Source organism: Lissotriton helveticus, chromosome 3_1 (genome assembly GCF_964261635.1).
Source record: "Lissotriton helveticus chromosome 3_1, aLisHel1.1, whole genome shotgun sequence".
In the NCBI taxonomy this organism is placed as follows: Eukaryota; Metazoa; Chordata; class Amphibia; order Caudata; family Salamandridae; genus Lissotriton; species Lissotriton helveticus.
In genome coordinates, this window is record NC_136061.1 from 1036052523 (window position 1) to 1036072434 (window position 19912).

Consider the following 19912-nt stretch of genomic DNA (forward strand, 5'->3'; position numbering starts at 1 on the left):
GCAAAGACCGTACACAGAGGACCAAAAGAAAGGAGGCCTGAATGAAAGAGTTATATAGGACAGGGGCTCAGTTGAGTGACAATTTGTATCTGATAGACCACGACATACAAAATGAGTGGGATGGGAAGGATGAAGCAGGAGCGTGAGGTATATGTAATAAGCACTCCCTTTGATCATTCATTGGGCCTTTAGTACTCCTTGGTGGTTTCAAGCCTGAATTGAAATGGTTAGTAGGCAGATACATTTTTTAAACAGGGTTGCTGAATATAGTTTGCCATTCAGACAGTCAAGTGAATAAACAAAAGAATGGACAAAGCAACTTAGTCGGTGCGGTGCGAGAGATATCTGTTCCTTATTTTAGATTTAATGCCACACAACTCTGTATTTGTTACCAGATGCTGGTTTAACCCGATAGGAGCAGCGGGCGGCTCCAAGTCGTCCTCCGCACCAGTCCTCATGTGCAGAGGATAGTCCAGGCCGTCCTTGAACCCAAGAAAGGAATTTTCCTTTTAAGTTTCAGCCTCAGTAGCTTGAGGGGATAGGGAGGGAGGAACGGGGGTGGTGGGGAGCTTCTACAGCAGCCCAAGGTATTGTTCCCCCCAAAATGTAATGACAATCTGCATGCATGGACATTACACTAAAAATGTGAAATGAGCCATTAGTGAATGAAACCAGATTATTCCCCAAAAATATAAGGACGATCGGCGTGCATGGCACATGGACATCATTACACGGAAAGTGAAATGAGCCAATAGTGAGTGAAACCAGATTACTTGGCCCCGCCCCCACCGTTCCCCTTATCAACAGGTAAATTAGTCTGTTAGGCCCTTACCTGCAGAACTCCAAAGTGTGGATTGAGCCGGTCTGTCTCCCAGGAGATTCTGAACTGAGGAGCAGCTTTCCAGCCCCTCTGGGCAGCAGCTTAAGCTTGCCGATTGGCTCCCCAGCTACCCGGGAAACCTGAGCCCTCCCCTTACACCTGCCCAGGATCCTTATGGGTTTGTTGGGTGAACCCCAAAACATTCACCTCCATTTTGTGAGCTGCAGTTTCCTTGAGCCCCAGATTGCAGTGAACCAAGGATCAGGAGGTGGTAAGATGGCAGACTAGTGCGGTCTCTTTCCTGAAATTTAAAAAGTGATTTCTCTACCCATGATTGCATCATTTTCACCTGTTTTTGTTTGTGGTTGTTACAGTTTAAAAATGGAAGTTTTTTCTTGCCCGTGATTGCATCATTTTTCACCTGTTTTGTTTAAAAACATGTGGTTTTTACTTGCCCGTGGCAGTTTCATTTAACTTGAATTATGGAATTGGCAGTCCAAAATCGTTTTTTTTCTTCTGACATTGCCCGTGACTACCTGTTTTTCTCCTCCAAATTTTTCCTTTGCTCTGTGTGTTAAGCAATCCTCCCACAACTCCCATTTTGTTAGCAAGGGAGTGAAACCAGATTTCCCCCCCCCCCCTTTAGCAACAGGGATTATTATACATCAGAGAATGAAAAGAGGGTGCTCTGAGTCAGCAGTAATCTGATGTTAGCTGTTTAAGCTGTTTTTTAGGGATTGTACACTCGTTTTTTGGCTAGGAAAGTGAGTAAAGTTTTGTACAACCCGTATTGATAGAGGGCAATGTTTGTTAGGCCCTTATCTGCAGAACTCAAAAGTGTGGATTGCGCTGGTCTGTCTCCTAGGAGATTCTGAATTGAGGCGCAGCTTCCAACTTCCTGGCCACCAAACATTGCCTGTGGTGGCAGAGCCCTTATATCGGCTGCTATTGGATGCTACTTGTTTGCACTGATTGGTGGTTGCATCTGGTGTTTCTACTGGATTAGGGTTACTGTTCTCACTGGTTGGGTGTTTGAGGGTACTGAATGGTTCTTGGTTCAGTGATTCTATTGATGTAGGGCTTTGATTGATCTGATTGGTAAATAGGTTCAGGGTTTCGGATTGGTTCTTGGGGATGGGCTTTCTATTGGATATAGAGTTTAGGGTTTCTTGTATGATTGTAAACTGGGACTAGGCTTTCTATTGGAAGTAGGGTTTAGAGTTTCCTGTGTGATTGGCTGCTGGGAATAGGGTTTGGATCAGGCTTTCTATTGGACTTAGGGCCTAGGGTTGTGTGCCCGATTGGTTGCTAGGACTAGGGCTGTGATTGGTTGTAAGGGCTTGTTCTCCTTTTGGTCCCAGGGTTTAGGGCTAGTGTTGTGATTGGTTAGGGCTAGGTCTAGGGTTCCCATTGCCGAAGGGGTCACCTGATTGCTAGGGCTATTTAAGCCCAGGGTTCAGGGCAAGACCACAGCATTGCCAGTTTGAGACTAGTCGGGACTAAGGCCAGAAATGCTGGCCAATTTTATACATATACCAGCACCCACCCTATCCCATCCACAACCAGAGTAACATACTCACAGCACATGTACTTTACTCATTTATTTCAAACTAACCCTATACAAAATTCAATGTCTCAGCACCCACTACAAAACACCAGAAACCACACCTATACACCCTTCAATCCCACCCACCACACATTTACAACATCACTTACAAACAGTACACAACTCTACCCTATACCACTAACCAAACCACTCATGACTAACCACCCAATTTCACACCATACTGAACTATATCCCATCCAGACACATACACTCCCTGCTCTAATTACTCTAAACAGACCCTTTTTGTCACTAACAAACCTATATTCAGCCTTCCATCGTTTTTTGGACCAATACCCCCTGTTCTTTCTATCACAATAACACAACTGCACAACATTTACACTCCACCACACATTACCTCTTGCAGCAATCAAATCTAACACTCAACTCTACTTCGTCTCCTCTTAAAAAACATACCCTCTACTCACAAACACATCACCACCCTCTTTAACTTACAACTTCCACTCACAAACAATACTATACAATTCAATTCAAAAGTGCTTTATTCGAGTATTACTCATAAAAGCAGACGAACAAACACATAATAAAATACTATTAAATTACAAAGTCAAATATGACTTAAGCACAATACACGTTAAAAAGACAGTTAAAATTACATTTCATCCTGTTATTTACAGACAAAGGTGCAAAGTTCGTATAATAAAAAGTCAATTTTAAAAGTATACGTTCATCAGATAACACCTCGCATGGGAACAGAGAATAGATGATCTAGCAGTCTCTGTTCAACTAAGCAGAGAGTAGTCACCCTGCTAGCAATCTCTGCCTAATTACCCACGCCCACCCCAGGTACTTTGCAGTCGCTATGATAATCCAGTTTAAGGAGGTAGAATTAACAATGCGTAGAGCTACCATACTGCTTTTAGTACCCAGGTTTCTACACATTGGAGCCAACCAAACACGTCTGGGAGCAGAATATGCATTACAGGCAAACAAGAAGTGACCCAACGTTTCCTTTCCTTCCCCACAAATTGGGCAGATAGCTGGACCTCCATTTCTCCATTTTGATGTTAAGTTACTCAGAGGTAGAGAGCCAGCCCTCATTTGGAAAAACAGTTTCCTGTCCATGGGTTTAGTTATAAGATCCCAATACATTTCAAACATGGGAAACAGTTTAGCTTCAAGGAAAGCAGTCGTCATAGACCCATTATTGTTACTAAGGAAGCTCCTGTTTTCAACCTGTTCCCAAAAAAGATTTTTTATAAACAACTTGGATGGGAAGGATGACCCAGTTGGATCGGACCACAATTCGATTAACCCTAGTTCACTTAATGCTGTTTTTAGTGATCTAAACCATCTGATTTTATGGAATCGGTCTGCTTTGATGACATCAGCGAACCCTGCTGCATATTGTGACAACTCAGGGGTGGTCCAGATTCTACGCCAATATAATATCGGACGGAGTTTGCACATTGCCGAGATTTCCTTCCTGCCAAGGTCATATCTGAGAGGACAGATGGGGCTACTCTGTGGGGTTCCAGTTAGTTTCCGCAGGAAGTTATTCTCTGATGTCTGTAACTCCTGGAGATTTTCTTGCCCCCACATCTCTGCCCCATACAATGCTGACCCTATTGCCTTAGCCTCATATATGATCAGGGGGGGTTTAATTGGTTTGGTCAAAGATTTACTATGCTCCTTAATGATGGTACCAGCCAGTTGTTTGTGTCTTAATACTGCAATGTTTAAATGATGGTTCCATCTATTATCATTTGAAATGTGTATCCCCAGGTAAGTAAAAGAATTTACTACATCGAGGCAACGCCCACTCATGGATATTTTAGATTAAAAATTTTTAGGAGGATTAAATACCATGAGTTTTGTTTTGGCTGCGTTTACCTCCAAGCCGTGGTCACTACAAAATTTGTCAAAAATTACCAATGCCTTTTGCAGACCGCTGGGGGATTTTGATAAAATTAAGGTGTCGTCTGCGAACATTAAAATAGGAACTTTTACACCTGCAAGTGAGGGAGCATCTACTGGCTCAGCTTGCATGCGGGGAACAATTCCATTAATAAAAAGTGTAAACAATGTCGGTGCCATTGAACAGCCCTGTCGAACCCCACGCTCGACAGGAAAATCAATGGTATCATTGCCGTAACCACCCCATTGAATTTTGGCATAAGTACCCTCATGGAGTCTCATGATCAAAGTTAAAATGGTCATCGGGACCCCCAGGGCAGCCAGCACCTCCCACAATTTTGCCCTCGGCACCAGGTCGAATGCAGCCCGTAGGTCAACGAAAGCTGCATAGAGACTGCATCCACCCAGAACCACTGTCCTCCACTGTATCAATTGAAAACGGAAGACCTGGTCCACAGTGCTGGTTGCTCTGCGAAACCCAGCCTGAAAAGGAGATAAAACATTCTGCTCCTCTGCCCAATCAAGCAAGTTGTTAATGATTACACGTCCTACAACTTTTTGAACCGTGTCAATTAAGCTGATTGGGCGGTAATTGCAAGGTTGGGCGCGATCTCCCTTTTTATATACTGGGATAATAACAGCACCCCGCCAGGATACCGGGATTTCAGCGCCCCTAGCAATATGATTTAGTAGAAGGCAGATGTACTTACTCCACCTGTCGGTGTCATTTAGAAAGACATCCGCCGGGACTCCGTCAATACCCGGAGCTCGGCCACTGTGCACAGATTTCAGGGCAGTCAGGACTTCGCTCTGCACAAAAATGTCTTCATCTGCGAACAGATAAGTTGGGCTAGTGCTATTATCAAACTGATCCCTGGAGGAGTACTGCTCGCTGAAAAATTTAACCCATGCATCGTGGGAGACATTATTATTGGGAGTTTCTGGAGATCTGTCGTGGCCCCATTTGACAATATGCCAAAATAGTCTAGAGTGTTTGCATTCACTAGCACATTTCAGTTTCTGCCAGTGGTCTTCGTCCCATTCTCTTTTAGCCCTAGCGATGCAGTTTTTATAGTGCTTCCTGGCAGATCGAATCTCACTCAAATTATTACTTTTGATTGCAGCTCCTAGTTTAAATCTTGCTACCCTGCAATCTTGATTGTACCACTTTGCTGATTTATGCGGGCGGGCCCTAATGTTATGTACGGGTTTTAAGAAGAAACTTTTAACTTCATTAAAAAGAGTCGTGTGTGCTTTATTAATATCTTCATGTCCCTGTGAAGACCCAGCAATACTCTCCAGTGCCAAAATGGCCTTGTCTGCCGCTGCTCCTATCTTTACCAGGACCTGCTGGTCTGTCTTAACACCAGACCACCTTAGCCTACGCATGTTATTAGATGGAATGATCGTCGGGAGCACAAGTTGGTCACAAAGGGTTGGAGCAATTTCGTTAGATGTCCACCAGTTATGAGAGACACATAACGGATCGTGGTCGCTTTCTGGCCTAGCTGTTACTACCATGTCACTGAGAGATGACCATATGGATATACTACAAATGACATAGTCAATGCGACTTTTACTTCGCCCGTTATTAAAAGTCATGGCGGGAACACGATCTGATTTGGTCCGACCATTCAAGGCTCGTAGCCCGTGCTCCAGACACATAGCGTTTAGGCCTAGGATGTCAGCCGTCCACCGAGTTATCGGTGGGGAATCTAGTGTGGGGATGTTCCAAAGCTTATCTTCCTCAGCTCCAAGAGGAGAATCACCAGTGATAAGAGGTTCGAAAGTACGATTTAAATCGCCTGCAATTAGAATGTTTTTCCCTGCAGATTGTGTCTCAAGAAGATTAAAAAGACTCAGAAGAACCTCAGATTTACCTTTACTTCCACCTCTAACATAGATATTATAAATATCTATGGAGATGGATAAATCACTAGTCAATCTGATGAGCTGGATATCTTTTTGGTCAAGCTCCACACTTTTTACAGTAAATTTTAAAGACTGCCTAATCCATATGATAAGGCCCCCCATCGGCCGTCCTTTATGGCCCTTAATAGCAGGAACATGAAAATTTACATACCCCAAGGCAAAAATAGGATCGCACGCCCAGGTCTCTTGGAAGATGCAGAGGTCGTAATTATTAATAAATTCAAACCAATCAGCGCAATCCATCTTGGAACAAAGTCCAGCCACATTCCAGGACAAGAGATTCCCAGAATTAGATGTCGTAAGAGAACAGGGGTTTATAGAAGTCTTGTGTAACATACAACCCCCTATGACCTGATTTATGCTTATTACATTCAGTGGCCCTGATGAATCATCGGACGGATACCCCTCAGTACAATCTGTAGTTAAATTATTGACTGCATCAAAAGTTCTTTTGTCAGAGAGGGGCAAGGGGATAGAGTTGCAAATAGATGGTTGTCAATCGCAATCATTTAAGTTAGACAAAGCAGAAAAACGATTTTCCAACCCCAAACCCCAGTCCACTGAAGCAACATCCTTCCTCCCCCTCTTGGTCACAATGTTCCATTTGGTTCTCAAAATACTTGAGTTTGGGCCACTTCCCTTTCTTGGATAGAAGAAGTCCAACGTCAATGGAACTATTGAGGTTGATCTCCGTTGTGGTGGTAGGATGTTAGGTAAGATGTTAGGCAAAACCCCAGGATCAGAAAAATGTAGGACGACACACTCCCCTTTGAACTTTTTCTCCCTGTCCCCAATCCACTGGACCCTTCTTGCGTTAACGAGCTCTTCAGAGAGTTGCTGTTTTCCCCATGGAGTGATTACCATGTTGTTGGTCAACCATGATAGAGATTTGTTTATTAAAGAAGATGTAGTTTCACACTCACCTTGAGCCAAGGGAGGAACGTTAGCAAGAACAAGTACCAATGGGGAAGCTTCAACCACAAGCTCGAAAGTCCCTTTTTCAGTAGATGGGTCTTCAGCAGCAGGAGCAGGGATTGGGGCAATAAGAGAGACACCAGGAAAAATACTATTAGCTGCCGTTTGGGGTAGGGGTGAGTCCACTGTTAGCTGCAGTTACTAATTTGCTTAGAGATTCCTCTAACTTGGCGGAGACATCTTCCGGGAGTTTACCTAGCTCACCCAAGGTTTTTTCCAGTAGCCCTTCCAGTCGATTAACCTCAGAGGTTAGCTTATCTATTTTGCTGACCAGAGGTTTAACCACACCTTTGATTTTAGTATCCATCATAACCAGTAGTTTATTAAATTGGGCATTTGAAAGTGTGACATAAGCCTCATTAGCAAGATTGAACTCCTCTTCCTCTGATTGTTTCCTCGGGAGGTTTACAACTTTGTTCTTAGCTGACCTTAAACACTCCCGTTTCCCCGGAACGGGTGATGGAGGAGAGATGGAGGAATCATGACTAGTGGTTATCTCTGTCAGTACTTCATTAACGCTAAGGTCTTCAGGTCCAGCAACAGTACCACTTGGCTGTATGAATATAGTATCCGGAAGTGAGTCGGGTATTGCACAATTTGTGCTGTTATTAATCTGATGGCCAAAGGGATCATCTGACTCGATATCAATTAAGAGAGATTGGGTGGATGAGTCTATTCCCAAAGATGCTCTCCTGCCAATGTTAATTTTTTCGACAACTTGTACCAAGTAGTTCTCAATAGAATTGCTAGGAGTGAGTAGCTTTTTAGGAGGCATGATACTCTTTGCACACAACCAAAGTTAAAAACTTACGATGGAATGTGCCGGAATGATGATGTGCGCAAAAGTGTCGAAATCAGGACAACAAACCAAGAGACCAAGCCCAACCCAACCCTGGCCAACCTCAGACGGCCCGCCCTTTGCCCGGGCTTAGCCCCGGGCGTCCCGCACGCGTCCCGCGTAGCGGGTATCAGTGGCTCCTAATGAGGAGATGAGGCGGTTGGGGGCGGGACAAGCAGGGAGAGCGTCCAGGTGCAGGGGATGGCTACACAGGGACTCCTGGGAAATGTAGTCCCTGTCCCTCACCTGGCGCTCGCAGCCCTGGCTGAAAGTTCTCCTCTCCTTCCCTTCGAGCACCCAGTACGCCGACAAGGTCTTTCGCCTCAGCGAGGCAGCCCAGCAGGACGGGCGAAGCGGGACCCGCGCAGCGGGTTCTGCAAGGCGTAGCAGCAGTTCAAATTGATCCGGCAATAAGGACGTTGCAGGGATATTCCACAAGCTCCCTGGTCAGTAGCAGTTAGTTCAATAGTTCCCAGCTGGCTTCAGTGAGCGGCAGCTTTAGCCCGGCGGTCGGGGGCGGGACAAGCAGGGAGAGCGTCCAGGTGCAGGGGATGGCTACACAGGGACTCCTGGGAAATGTAGTCCCTGTCCCTCACCTGGCGCTCGCAGCCCTGGCTGAAAGTTCTCCTCTCCTTCCCTTTGAGCACCCAGTACGCCGACAAGGTCTTTCGCCTCAGCGAGGCAGCCCAGCAGGACGGGCGAAGCGGGACCCGCGCAGCGGGTTCTGCAAGGCGTAGCAGCAGTTCAAATTGATCCGGCAATAAGGACGTTGCAGGGATATTCCACAAGCTCCCTGGTCAGTAGCAGTTAGTTCAATAGTTCCCAGCTGGCTTCAGTGAGCGGCAGCTTTAGCCCGGCGGTCGGGGGCGGGACAAGCAGGGAGAGCGTCCAGGTGCAGGGGATGGCTACACAGGGACTCCTGGGAAATGTAGTCCCTGTCCCTCACCTGGCGCTCGCAGCCCTGGCTGAAAGTTCTCCTCTCCTTCCCTTCGAGCACCCAGTACGCCGACAAGGTCTTTCGCCTCAGCGAGGCAGCCCAGCAGGACGGGCGAAGCGGGACCCGCGCAGCGGGTTCTGCAAGGCGTAGCAGCAGTTCAAATTGATCCGGCAATAAGGACGTTGCAGGGATATTCCACAAGCTCCCTGGTCAGTAGCAGTTAGTTCAATAGTTCCATAATACTATACTAACAAATCCATCTCAAACAAATCCATCAGCACCTCCTTTCACTACTTCTCAAAAACAAAACATATCACGCACACCAGCACAACAAAATCTCTCAAGCACAATACCACATAATACTTACCATCACAAACTACAAACATACACCCGCCTTTCAAGTACACAAATGAACAAACTCCAATGTCAAGCTCATCCAGCACACCTAACACAAACAACTCTTTTAACCGCCTCATTCATTGGACAATTTAGAACCTTACTTACTACATGACCCACATGCTGCACCACCACCCCTAACTCAGACCATCCACCCTAAACAAACGCAAACAAAATAATCAACATGACACACCTCAAAACAGCGTACCAACTCACTCTCAAACACCGTCTCCACCAACTACACACGAAGACCCATCAAAATGTTTCCTTAGCATGCTGGATGAAGAACACAATACAGAAAAGCTACACATTTGCTATCCTCATATACCTAATACCAATACTAAGGGCACACCTGCTGCAAGCTGACAAAATACTGCTCACTCCTCTACTGAACAAAGGTAGACCATCACCGAAGCACATTCTCTAAACGGTCTACTAATAAATGCTTAATCACTCTCTAAAAAGAAACATCATATCTACGACCTTCTCACCGACGCAAAACCAGACAAACTATTCATAACTGAATCGTGGTTGGGGCAGGATATAGTTCCAGTCCCACATCAACCACACAAAATCGTATAGGCAAAAAAAATAATAAAGAGGTGACCTAGCTGTTCTGTTCAGGCAAACATTACATATGACTAAAGTTGGCGACGTCTCCATAAAAAATTGTGAGGCCCTTTTCACCAGATCCAACCCTACACCATCTTCCTCCTGTAATTTCCTGCTCCTTTACAGGCCTCTACCTAGCGATGCAACATTCCCCCACACACTTCTAGACACTGTATCAAACATGATAACACTACACTCCAAACTATGCATTCTGGGTGACCTCAACATTTGGTTGGACAAACCCAATATATCCCATCCCAAAACAATCACTGCTGGCCTAGACGCACTCAACCTGCATTAGATCGTTCACGAACACACACATCGCTGGACAATCCTAGATGTCATTTTTGCTAACACAGAACTAATTACCTTTCAAACGATGACTCCAGTCACATGGTCAGACCACCATTTGCTTGCCTTCCTACATAAAACACTAAGTGATACACCTAAAACCACCAGTTCCCAAGGACACGACTATTTGGGTGTCGTCAGAGTAGTCGATCTACAATATAAGCTTAGTCTGAATAGTCATTAGTATTATTGCATGGATCCTTTTCTTCAAATCAGAACTGCAGTGTAGCGAATCAGTCTACTCAAACAAAATCCTGGTGTGGAGCCATGTTACGTTCCACAACCTCAGCGCGAGTGTAAATCCGCTGTGTACGCCGTCTCTGCAACCCGGCGGCATCCGGGTTGCAGGGACTATTCAGACTAAGCTTATATTGTAGATCGACTGGACAAGGATACATGTTTATTATTCTAACAATCGTATATAGATTTTGGAACTGAAATATTTATTCATAACATACAAAGCCTTGAGAAAGCCCGATGGGGGCGAATCGCGCGTCGGCTGTGGACCATAAAGTGAACAAAATAAAGGCTTGAATTTTCTACACCTTCTGGTTTTGTGAAATTGACTTTTGATGAAGGATATGGACTATTGGTGAAACGCTAAAATAGCGAAGGGATCAAAGAGACTATTTTGGAAGTGCACTGGTGTGTTTTTCATCCTCTCCTATTTACTAGACTTCCTTACACTAAACAAAAACAAAAGTTAAAGAGATGTACCTTTTACCTGCCTCTTTCCAAGCCATCTAAAAAAGAAACTGAGGAAGCAGGTGGGTTGCAGGAGAAATAAAATAAATAAAAACAAAAACACAACAGACTGAGCACCCAGCTTCCATTTTTTTTTTAGGTCTGGCTTGACAGAGCAACTATCATCCAACCTTGTGTGTTCAACCTTAAAAAGATCTTTCAGGAGTACTACAAAGAGGGCGGCTTTGGTTCCACTCACATGTTGGTGGACAGAAGTACGTATTCTGATTGAGCGGACAGTGTTCTCCCAAGCAAAAAGTGCTTGCCCTCCCCACAGCTGTGATCACATGGTTTGTTTATCCAGCTGCCTGATCCAGCAGAAATATGGCTGCCTGGAAAGTTTCACTAACACACAGTGTCAAGCTTGACCTCCTTTCAGGGCACCCAACATAGCACTGTAATGTTGTTAAAGTGTCTTAGATAAGTAGACACTCCACAGTGCTTATTTTTCTAGTCCCAGCACTCTCCCATTCTCTTTCCATCATTAACTTTAGACTTGAAGAGTACAGCTGTGGGTTTGAAAAGCACTATTGGATGCCCAGGTCTACACTAATCTACATTTATTTTCTAATCCACATGCTTTTTTAGGTCTGGCTTGATCATGGAGCCACTGCTGGACCTTATGTGATCATCAAAAAAAGAGCTTTTCGAGTACTACTGAGAGAGAGAGAGGCTTAGGCTCTGCCCACAGTTAGTTCCCCCAAGTATGGGAATTGATAGGGCAAAAGTTGTGTGCTTCTACTGAAAAGCATGCTTGTATGTGTACTTTTTTACTTGTTACAAAGATTACACCCAATACAGGATGACTGAGCTGTATATGGTGGCAAGCAAATAATCATGGCTAAAGGCCTGATCTGTTTATCATGAAATATTACAATAAGGCAATAGGGATTACACATTTACTGTAAAAAGCATGTTAACATCAATTCATTTGAGGGAGGATTGCTATTCCTCTGTATGAAAGCCTGCAGAGAAAGATTTTGTTACATGGAATCTCAGATTACGGTAGCGAGCAAGGGCTTTGGAGGTGGTTACCCCATGTGGCAAACCACAGATATAGAAGACTTGCTCTAAGAGAGTCTTTGTTAGGCTCCATTAATACAGATAGTATTTCGATTTGCCAACTGTAATTTTGTTTAAGTTTCTGTGTGCCAGATGGTTGACATGTGGCAAAGCTTACATTCAAACAAGTAGGCCTAAATTTGTTACTGTGACACTAAAGGCCTGATTGGTGCGCTGAGAAAGGTTATTTCGGAAGTTGTAGATCGGATCAGCTTAGCATGAAAAGTTATCACAAAGGTAGTGTTGTCTAGTTTAGTTATTGTGAAAACATTTGGTAAAGACAATAGACTTAATGGTGGCTTATCACTAAGATTCAGGTTGTAGACCTGTATTTTGGGACATGCAATCTCACAGATTACAGAAGGAGGCAAGGGTTTTGCTGTTGGCCACCTACTCTGACAAACCCTGAAGGTTGTCATTGCGATGATTCATGTTGGGCCATATTGAGGGGAGTTGTTTACTGCTATGCAAACTGTCTATCTCCACATTTTGTTTTTAAGTGCACGCATGATGGTTGACAGTTTATGTGCAATTAAAAAGTGTGTATAGGTCTGATCAGTTTACTGGGAAACGCTATGCCAGATTCCATAGGTTTCATCTATTTTGGGGCATTATGACAAAGCCAGTACTCTGAAAGACATATTATGAAAAGCATTTGTGAAAGGCAACGGGCTTATAGATGAGTGTTATGACACTCTCCAAATTTCACGTAGGCAAGTAGTTTGCTACATGGAAACTCACATACTACTTCAGCAGGCAAGTGTTTTGGGGTTGGTGTCCCATCCGAACAAACCATCTGAATAGAAGAATTGCTGTATGGTAATCCTCATTAGGCTCTATTAGGATGTATTTTATATTGTTTTGGCACTGTAAGTTTGTACATATCAGGGATTTTATTAGGGTATACCTGTTGGCTTAAAGCCAACACAGTAGATCCAAGTTGGTTAAGGTGACAAACCAGTGATAAAGCTTGTAGAAGTGTTTAACATAAAAATTAACGATAAAGGCAGTAGGCCTGACAAAACTATTGTGATAGGCAAAAACTATTTAAAAAAAAATATATATATATATATTTATACACAGGAGTCACCGCCTCATCACCACTTGCGCTGGGTGCTATCAACGCGGTGTTGAGCCGCGATATATTAGTCCACAGCGGCACGTATAAAGCCACAGAAAGATGCACTCACGGGTTTGTTCTTGCTGCTTTTTGTTTTGTCGGTGCGGGGGGTCCGCACAATAAAGAAATAGCAGCAAGAACAAACCCGTGAGTGCATCTTTCTGTGGCTTTATACGCGCCGCTGTGGACTAATATAGATATCCATAATAGGCAGGGGTTTCGAGGTGTGATTTCTCCCCCCACCGATGACAAATCATGGATGTAAAAGATTTGCACTCTTAGGATACGTGTTAGTCCTTAAAAAATAAAGTATTTTTCTTTTCAAACTACAATTTTCTATACTTTTGCAACTTAATGACTTTGAACCCGATGGTTGTCTTGTGTAATTTGCACTATAAGTTATACTAGAAGAATCTCTTTGGATGGTCTGGCCAATATAGCGGTCTGTCAGGAAGTTGCAAAAACAGTAAAGAAAATGTAATTGGCTCTCTTGCTCCGTGAATTACAGCATTTATTCATCACATGTACATCCACTTGAAAATAATTGTACTACAGTTTCAAGCTGGTTGGTGAGTCCTCTTTGTTTTATAGTTCCACTTTCATTTCTTTGAACTTCCTTTCATAAGCCTCATTCCCCGTGGCCACTTCCCTAAACCAGGCGACCATTGTGGTATTCTACTGTCCAGACTGTACACCTAGATTTCCAACATACTGGTTCTAAACACATCAGCCAATCACTATGTACAATACCATTGCAAGATGAACACTCACTGCTATGTTTAGAGTTGTTATTGCAAGCATATTCCCGAGGTGTTCAGAAACCAGCATTTTTTTAATTCTCCTACTCAATTTATCTTGAATATGTTATTGAGTTTCTGTTTGTTGTGGTGGTGTCTTTTGTTATGAAGTTATATATGCATTTTTTATTCCCTTTTAATTGGTTTTTTTTCATCGGTTGTTTGAAACGTTCGAGAAACCAAAAATGTTAAGGACTGGCAATATGATTTTTCCCCATCATTGTTATTTTACTACACGCTTAGGAATGCTAATTTTTTTAATTTTGTTTATGGTGTAATTGAAATTGTAACAAACACACCAGTCTGCTTACTTTTTTTTAGTTCTTCCTTTGGCTGGTTAGTTCAGTATTCTCCATTTGGAATATTAGATACGGTTTCAAGGAGAAGCGCTTCACTAATCGCCTTAGTCTGCTAGGTGCTGTTGTTGGCGTGATATACTATTAAATCCCTGCGTTCACACTTCGAGCATATAACACCAGCAATGAGAAATAAAAATTAACTCTATAAAACTGCAGCAACAGGAAAGCTGTATCAAGCAGCCGCATCAACACATCTGAGCTGGATGTCGTAATGGTGCCAGAGTTTTGGACATTAGAATGCAAGAGATTGCCAACCTACAAAGTACTTTTTGAAACGTGGAGAATATACAAGGAGATTGAGGACTAACTAACATCTCGAAGTTTAAGGGAAAAAAACATTCAACGTATACAGTAGCAGTCAACACCATAGTAATGCATTAGGCAAAGTATCTTAAAACATGACCTTCTGCTTTACTGGTAACCAGTGCAGTTCTTTTCATGGTTTGCAAGCATGATCATCTTGGTCAGCTATGACATTACAGGCTGTGTAATTCTGAATGTTTGAATAATCCTCTCTCAGGGAGACCAAATAAGAGGATGTAGCAACTGTCAATACGCAAGAGTACAAGGGCTGAACCCACTTGGGCATAGTGTTTGAAATATTGAAAAGGGCGGATCTTCTCTAACAGGTACAGCACCTAAAACTAAGAGGAGGAAACTGGGTTTACGTATACTGTAAAAGACAAGTCTTCATTTAAGAAGACAACATATGACTTATACCCAACAAGACTGGAGAGAGTGAGGAATCCTTGGGCAAGCTACGTCCACTGGGGTATGTTTTTGACTAAACGTCTGAAGTGTGCCTGAAAGATTTTCAGGAGGGAGTCAATCCAGGATTTTCTAAGCCTGGTCCTTTGCTATGATTTTTTGTTAGACTATTACTACTCTAAAAAAAATCCTTTAATCCTTTTTCAATTTTATAGACGCACCATTTATGGTCATGTAAATTACAGCAAACATTTTGCCAGCTTCAGTCTGATATTTTGCAGTAGTAAGATTCCACCTTGCAGATGTGTAGCGCTTCTTCGAGAAAACACAGGATTTGCAAAATGTTAATGGATGACCACTGCCAAAATGCAATAAAAGGATATCTGACACAAATATTTTACCTCGCAATCAAAGTTCTCATCAACTGCTTCTGTGAACTGGACACGGAACAACGTTGACAAACTTCCAGCGCTGTAGTACAATATGATTTGCAGACCCTTGTAACCAAAAGCAATCTCACTAATAGAAGAAAACAAAAACAAATGATAATCAGATTACTATTCTGACAGCAACTGTTCCAGAGTTTCTTTCCTATGGTTTAACAAATGTTAATATCAAAACACTATCAACAACGCATCCTGAAATGCTTTACAAAAAGTATGTTTTACAAGATTTGCCTTCGTAAGTACTAAATTATTTGGAATCATTGTAATCTAAATCCGGCCACACAGAAAGTACAATTACAGGTGAGTAACTTTTCCATCACTGGAATACTCGTGCATAACCTTATAATAATTATCCTGGGTTGAGGAGAATTCCCAAACACTATTAAAACTATGTTAATATCAAAACTATTTAGGAATTCTCTAGATCTCTCTTTTTCCAACTGGGGCCATTCTTTCAAAACAATGCCTCTGCACATACTCACCAATCAGAATCAACTTTACCAACTACCATTTTTAAGTCTGGCTTGACTATGCAAGTGTCACCAGACACCTTGTGATCATCAGAAAAACTATACGAAGCACTACGGAGAGGAATTATGGCTTCACTCACATGCTGGTTAGATTGAATACAGCATTTGATTGGGGAGAAGTGGTGTGCTTCCTTGAAAAATAGTGCTTGTTGCACTTGGATTGACTGTCGGGGGCTCTTCCTTTGCTTAACGCCTTAGCTGCTGCCGTTATTTCAGCGCAGTGCTGTGCGTTCCAAAGAGTGGGCGGGGCCGCGTCGGCCGTTGAACGTTCGCAGCACCAGCCAGGTAGTGCTCCGAACGTTCAGCGGCCGACGGCAGCAGCTATGAGGTTAACATGGTGCAGTGTTGAAAAGTAATCAAGTAGTGTGCAAGAGGAAAACTTTCCACCAAGCTGCAATGCAATTGGCTGAGAGAAATTTCCTTTAAAATAAAATGGGTGTTGTGCTATAACTCAATGATGCGGCACAGCACCAGTGGGTGGTGAACAAACCAAGATAGCGGGGGTGGCTGGTGGTTCTTGTTTCGTGCATATCTGTGAAAGTGCATTCTGGGTTCATTTGCGGGAATTGCAGAAGCCAGCGTCTAGCATCGGTTAGCGTACGCATAGGAAAAGCCAACTGTGAGCTGACAAGCTATTCCTACTGCAGCGCATGGACTGGAATCTGCTGCCGGGTTCCCTGCACTCCTAACTTAACATGCAGTCTGGCATCAATGGAAAGAGGTGACAAATGCTATATTAGACAAGGGTGCATGTATGCTCAGCACAAAATTGAACAAATCTTGAAGTAGTGTTATCAGGCATTACAAGAAGACAATACAGTTTCTTTGCATATGATCAAGGCTTTCCTTGATGAAGTAAGTGGGAAGTCTCTCTCTAATGAAGCCTAACTTTTACAAAGGGGTAGGGACTGAATGAATACCTCTGAAATTTGATAGTCAGTTATTTTCTCATTTATCCATTGAAATGAATATGCTACTTACCAGTATGCATCTGTTCTTGGCATGTAGGGCTGCTGACATTCATATCTGTAGCATAGATCGCCGCCTAGTGTTGGGTCCGGATGATTGCACATTGTTGTCCTGGAAGAGTCTTCGAAGTATCACGAGATAGGTGGCTCCTCCCCTGGACTACAGTGCGCATGGGCATCGACTCCATCCCCAGATTGTTTTTAGCCATTGAGGCAAAGATGGAGTGTAACAGTGTGAGCGATGGCCATGCTAAGAGAAAGTGTAAATTCTGCAGCCGCTACAGGCGCCGGGGAGGAGGGCGGGCGATATGAATGTCAGCAACCCTACATGCCAAGAACAGATGCATACTGGTAAGTAGCATTTTCAGTTCGAGGCATGTGGGCTGCTGAATTCATATCTGTAAGATATAAAAACAGGGTTGGACCCAATAGGTCACTGGGACCTGGGTAAGTATATGATATGGACATATGAATTCATATCTGTAGCATAGAATATATAGCAGTCCCTCCATTAGCGGCGGCCGCCTGTACCAGCTGCAGACGTCTGAAAAAGTGTTTTTAGAACAGCCTACCCTACAGCTGCCTGCTGCTTGGAGTGCACATCTACACAGTAGTGTTTAGTAAATGTGTGTGGGGTAGACCATGTGGCTGCTCTACAAATGTCTTCCAAAGGGATATTTCCGAGGAAAGCCATGGAGGCCCCCAACTTACGGGTGGAGTGGGCTCTAGGGGGGACCGTTAAAGTGCGCTTGGCTTTTTGATAGCAAATTTGAAAACATTTAATGATCCACCTGGCTATACCTGCTTTGGAAATGGGGTTGCCTTTGTGTTGGGCAGAAAAGGCAACAAAGAGTTGTTTCGTCTTCCTAAAATCTTTGGTTCTATTAATGTAGTACATTAAAGCTCGTTTGACGTCCAGAGTGTGGAGCATTCTTTCAGCCACCGTCTCTGGATTTTGGAAGAACACGGGCCGTTCAATAGTTTGGTTGACATGGAACTGTGAAACCACCTTAGGAAGAAATTTAGGGTTAGTGCGCAGCACCAACCGGTTAGAGTGAATTTGTATGAATGGCTCTTGTACAGTGAGTGCTTGGAGCTCACTAACACGTCGCAGTGACGTAATGGCTATTAGGAAAGCCACTTTCCATGTTAAGAACTGAATCTCGCATGAATGTAGAGGCTCAAAGGGTGGACCCATCAGTCGGGTGAGTACCACATTAAGATTCCACTCAGGAGCAGGAGGGGTCCTGGGAGGAATGACACGCTTGAGCCCTTCTAGAAAAGCTTTAATGGCAGGTACTCGGAAAAGGGAGAGATGCTGCCGGTTTTGGAGATAAGCTGCAATGGCGGATAAATGTATCCGAATGGAAGCATATGCCAGATTGCATTTGTAAAGATGCAACAGATAACAAATGATGTTGTGCGTGGACGCGTCAAGCGGGTCAATGTTGTGTTCCACGCAATAAATGACAAACCGCTTCCATTTTGCTGCGTAGCATGCTCTGGTGGTGGGCTTTCTTGCCTCCCGTATGATATCCATGCAGTCAGGAGGCAAGTTGAGGTGGCCAAACTAAGACCTCAGGAGCCAGATCGCCAGGTTGAGCTGTTGCGGATCTGGGTGCTGGAATGTCGCCATGGCTCTGCGTCAAAAGTCTGGGTGTGAGGTGCAGCCTTTGATGCGGTACCACGGAAAGTTCTAGAAACGTGGTGTACCATGGTTGGCGGGCCCACGTTGGAGCAACCAGGATGAGCGTCATCGAGTGTTGCTTTAGCTTTCGTGCCACCAGCGGTATTAGAGGTGCTGGGGGAAAAGCGTACGCAAATTTGCCTGACCAGTTCATCCATATCGCATTGCCCTGCGACTGTGGGTGCGGGAACCTGGCGGCAAAGCTTTGGCATTTGGCGTTTACCCTTGTGGCGAACAGGTCTATCTCTGGAGGACCCCACTGCTGGAAGTACGGGTGGAGCACTGATGGATGTATCTCCCACTCGTGCATCTGGTGGCTGTACCTGCTGAGCAGATCCGCCATCAGATTGTCCTTGCCTGGGAGGTGTTCCGCCATGAGGAAGATGTTCCTCTGAATGGCCCACTTCCACATGCTCTGAGCCAGATGAGACAACTGTGGAGAGTGTGTACCTCCCTGCTTCTGAATGTAGTACATGGCTGTCATGTTGTCCGTCCGGATCAACACGACTTTGTTGCACAGATGTACTTTGAATGCCTTCATCGCCAGGAAGATTGCCATTAGCTCCAAGTGGTTGATGTGCATCTTCCTTTGCTGTGTTGTCCATAGTCCCTGCACTGTGTAGTGGAGCACATGAGCTCCCCAACCCTGTAGAGAAGCGTCCGTTGTTAGGATGATCTGTGGAACAGGCTCTTGGAACGGTCGGCCCTTGCAAAGGTTGTGTGGATTCCACCAATGCAGAGAGGTGTATGCCCGACCGGTCACCAACACTAGGTCTTTCAACTGTCCGTGAGCCTGATTCCACTGACGTGCCAAGCACTCTTGAAGCGGACGCATATGTAGTCTCGCGTGCGGGACTATGAAGATGCAGGAGGTCATCATGCCTATCAACTGCATGAACACTCGTGCTGGAAGCGAGTGTTGCGGTCTGAATTTCTGGATCAGCGACTGAATGCTGTTGATCCTCACAGAATTTGGCTGAGCTGTTGCTGCCAGAGTATCTATTGTCGCGCCCAGATACTGCCGCACATGGGCTGGCTGAAGGTGCGACTTTGGATAATTTAGCGAGAAACCCAGATTGTGAAGAAGGTGAATGGTGTGGGACATGTTGGCAGCGCACTGCTGGGCTGACTTTGCTTGGACAAGCCAGT

The 19912-nt window shown here is 44.2% G+C and overlaps 1 protein-coding gene across 3 annotated transcripts in view; it reads right to left on the reverse strand.

Moving 5' to 3' along the window:
* The window catches only part of HAT1 (histone acetyltransferase 1), a 326654-nt gene that overhangs the window by 151600 nt on the left and 155142 nt on the right, over positions 1-19912 (reverse strand). For all 3 annotated transcript variants that reach the window (XM_078681568.1, XM_078681567.1, XM_078681566.1), the window contains exon 4: positions 15534-15651. In XM_078681568.1, coding sequence (XP_078537694.1) covers positions 15534-15651 — 118 coding nt within the window. The remainder of the gene's footprint in view (positions 1-15533; positions 15652-19912) is intronic.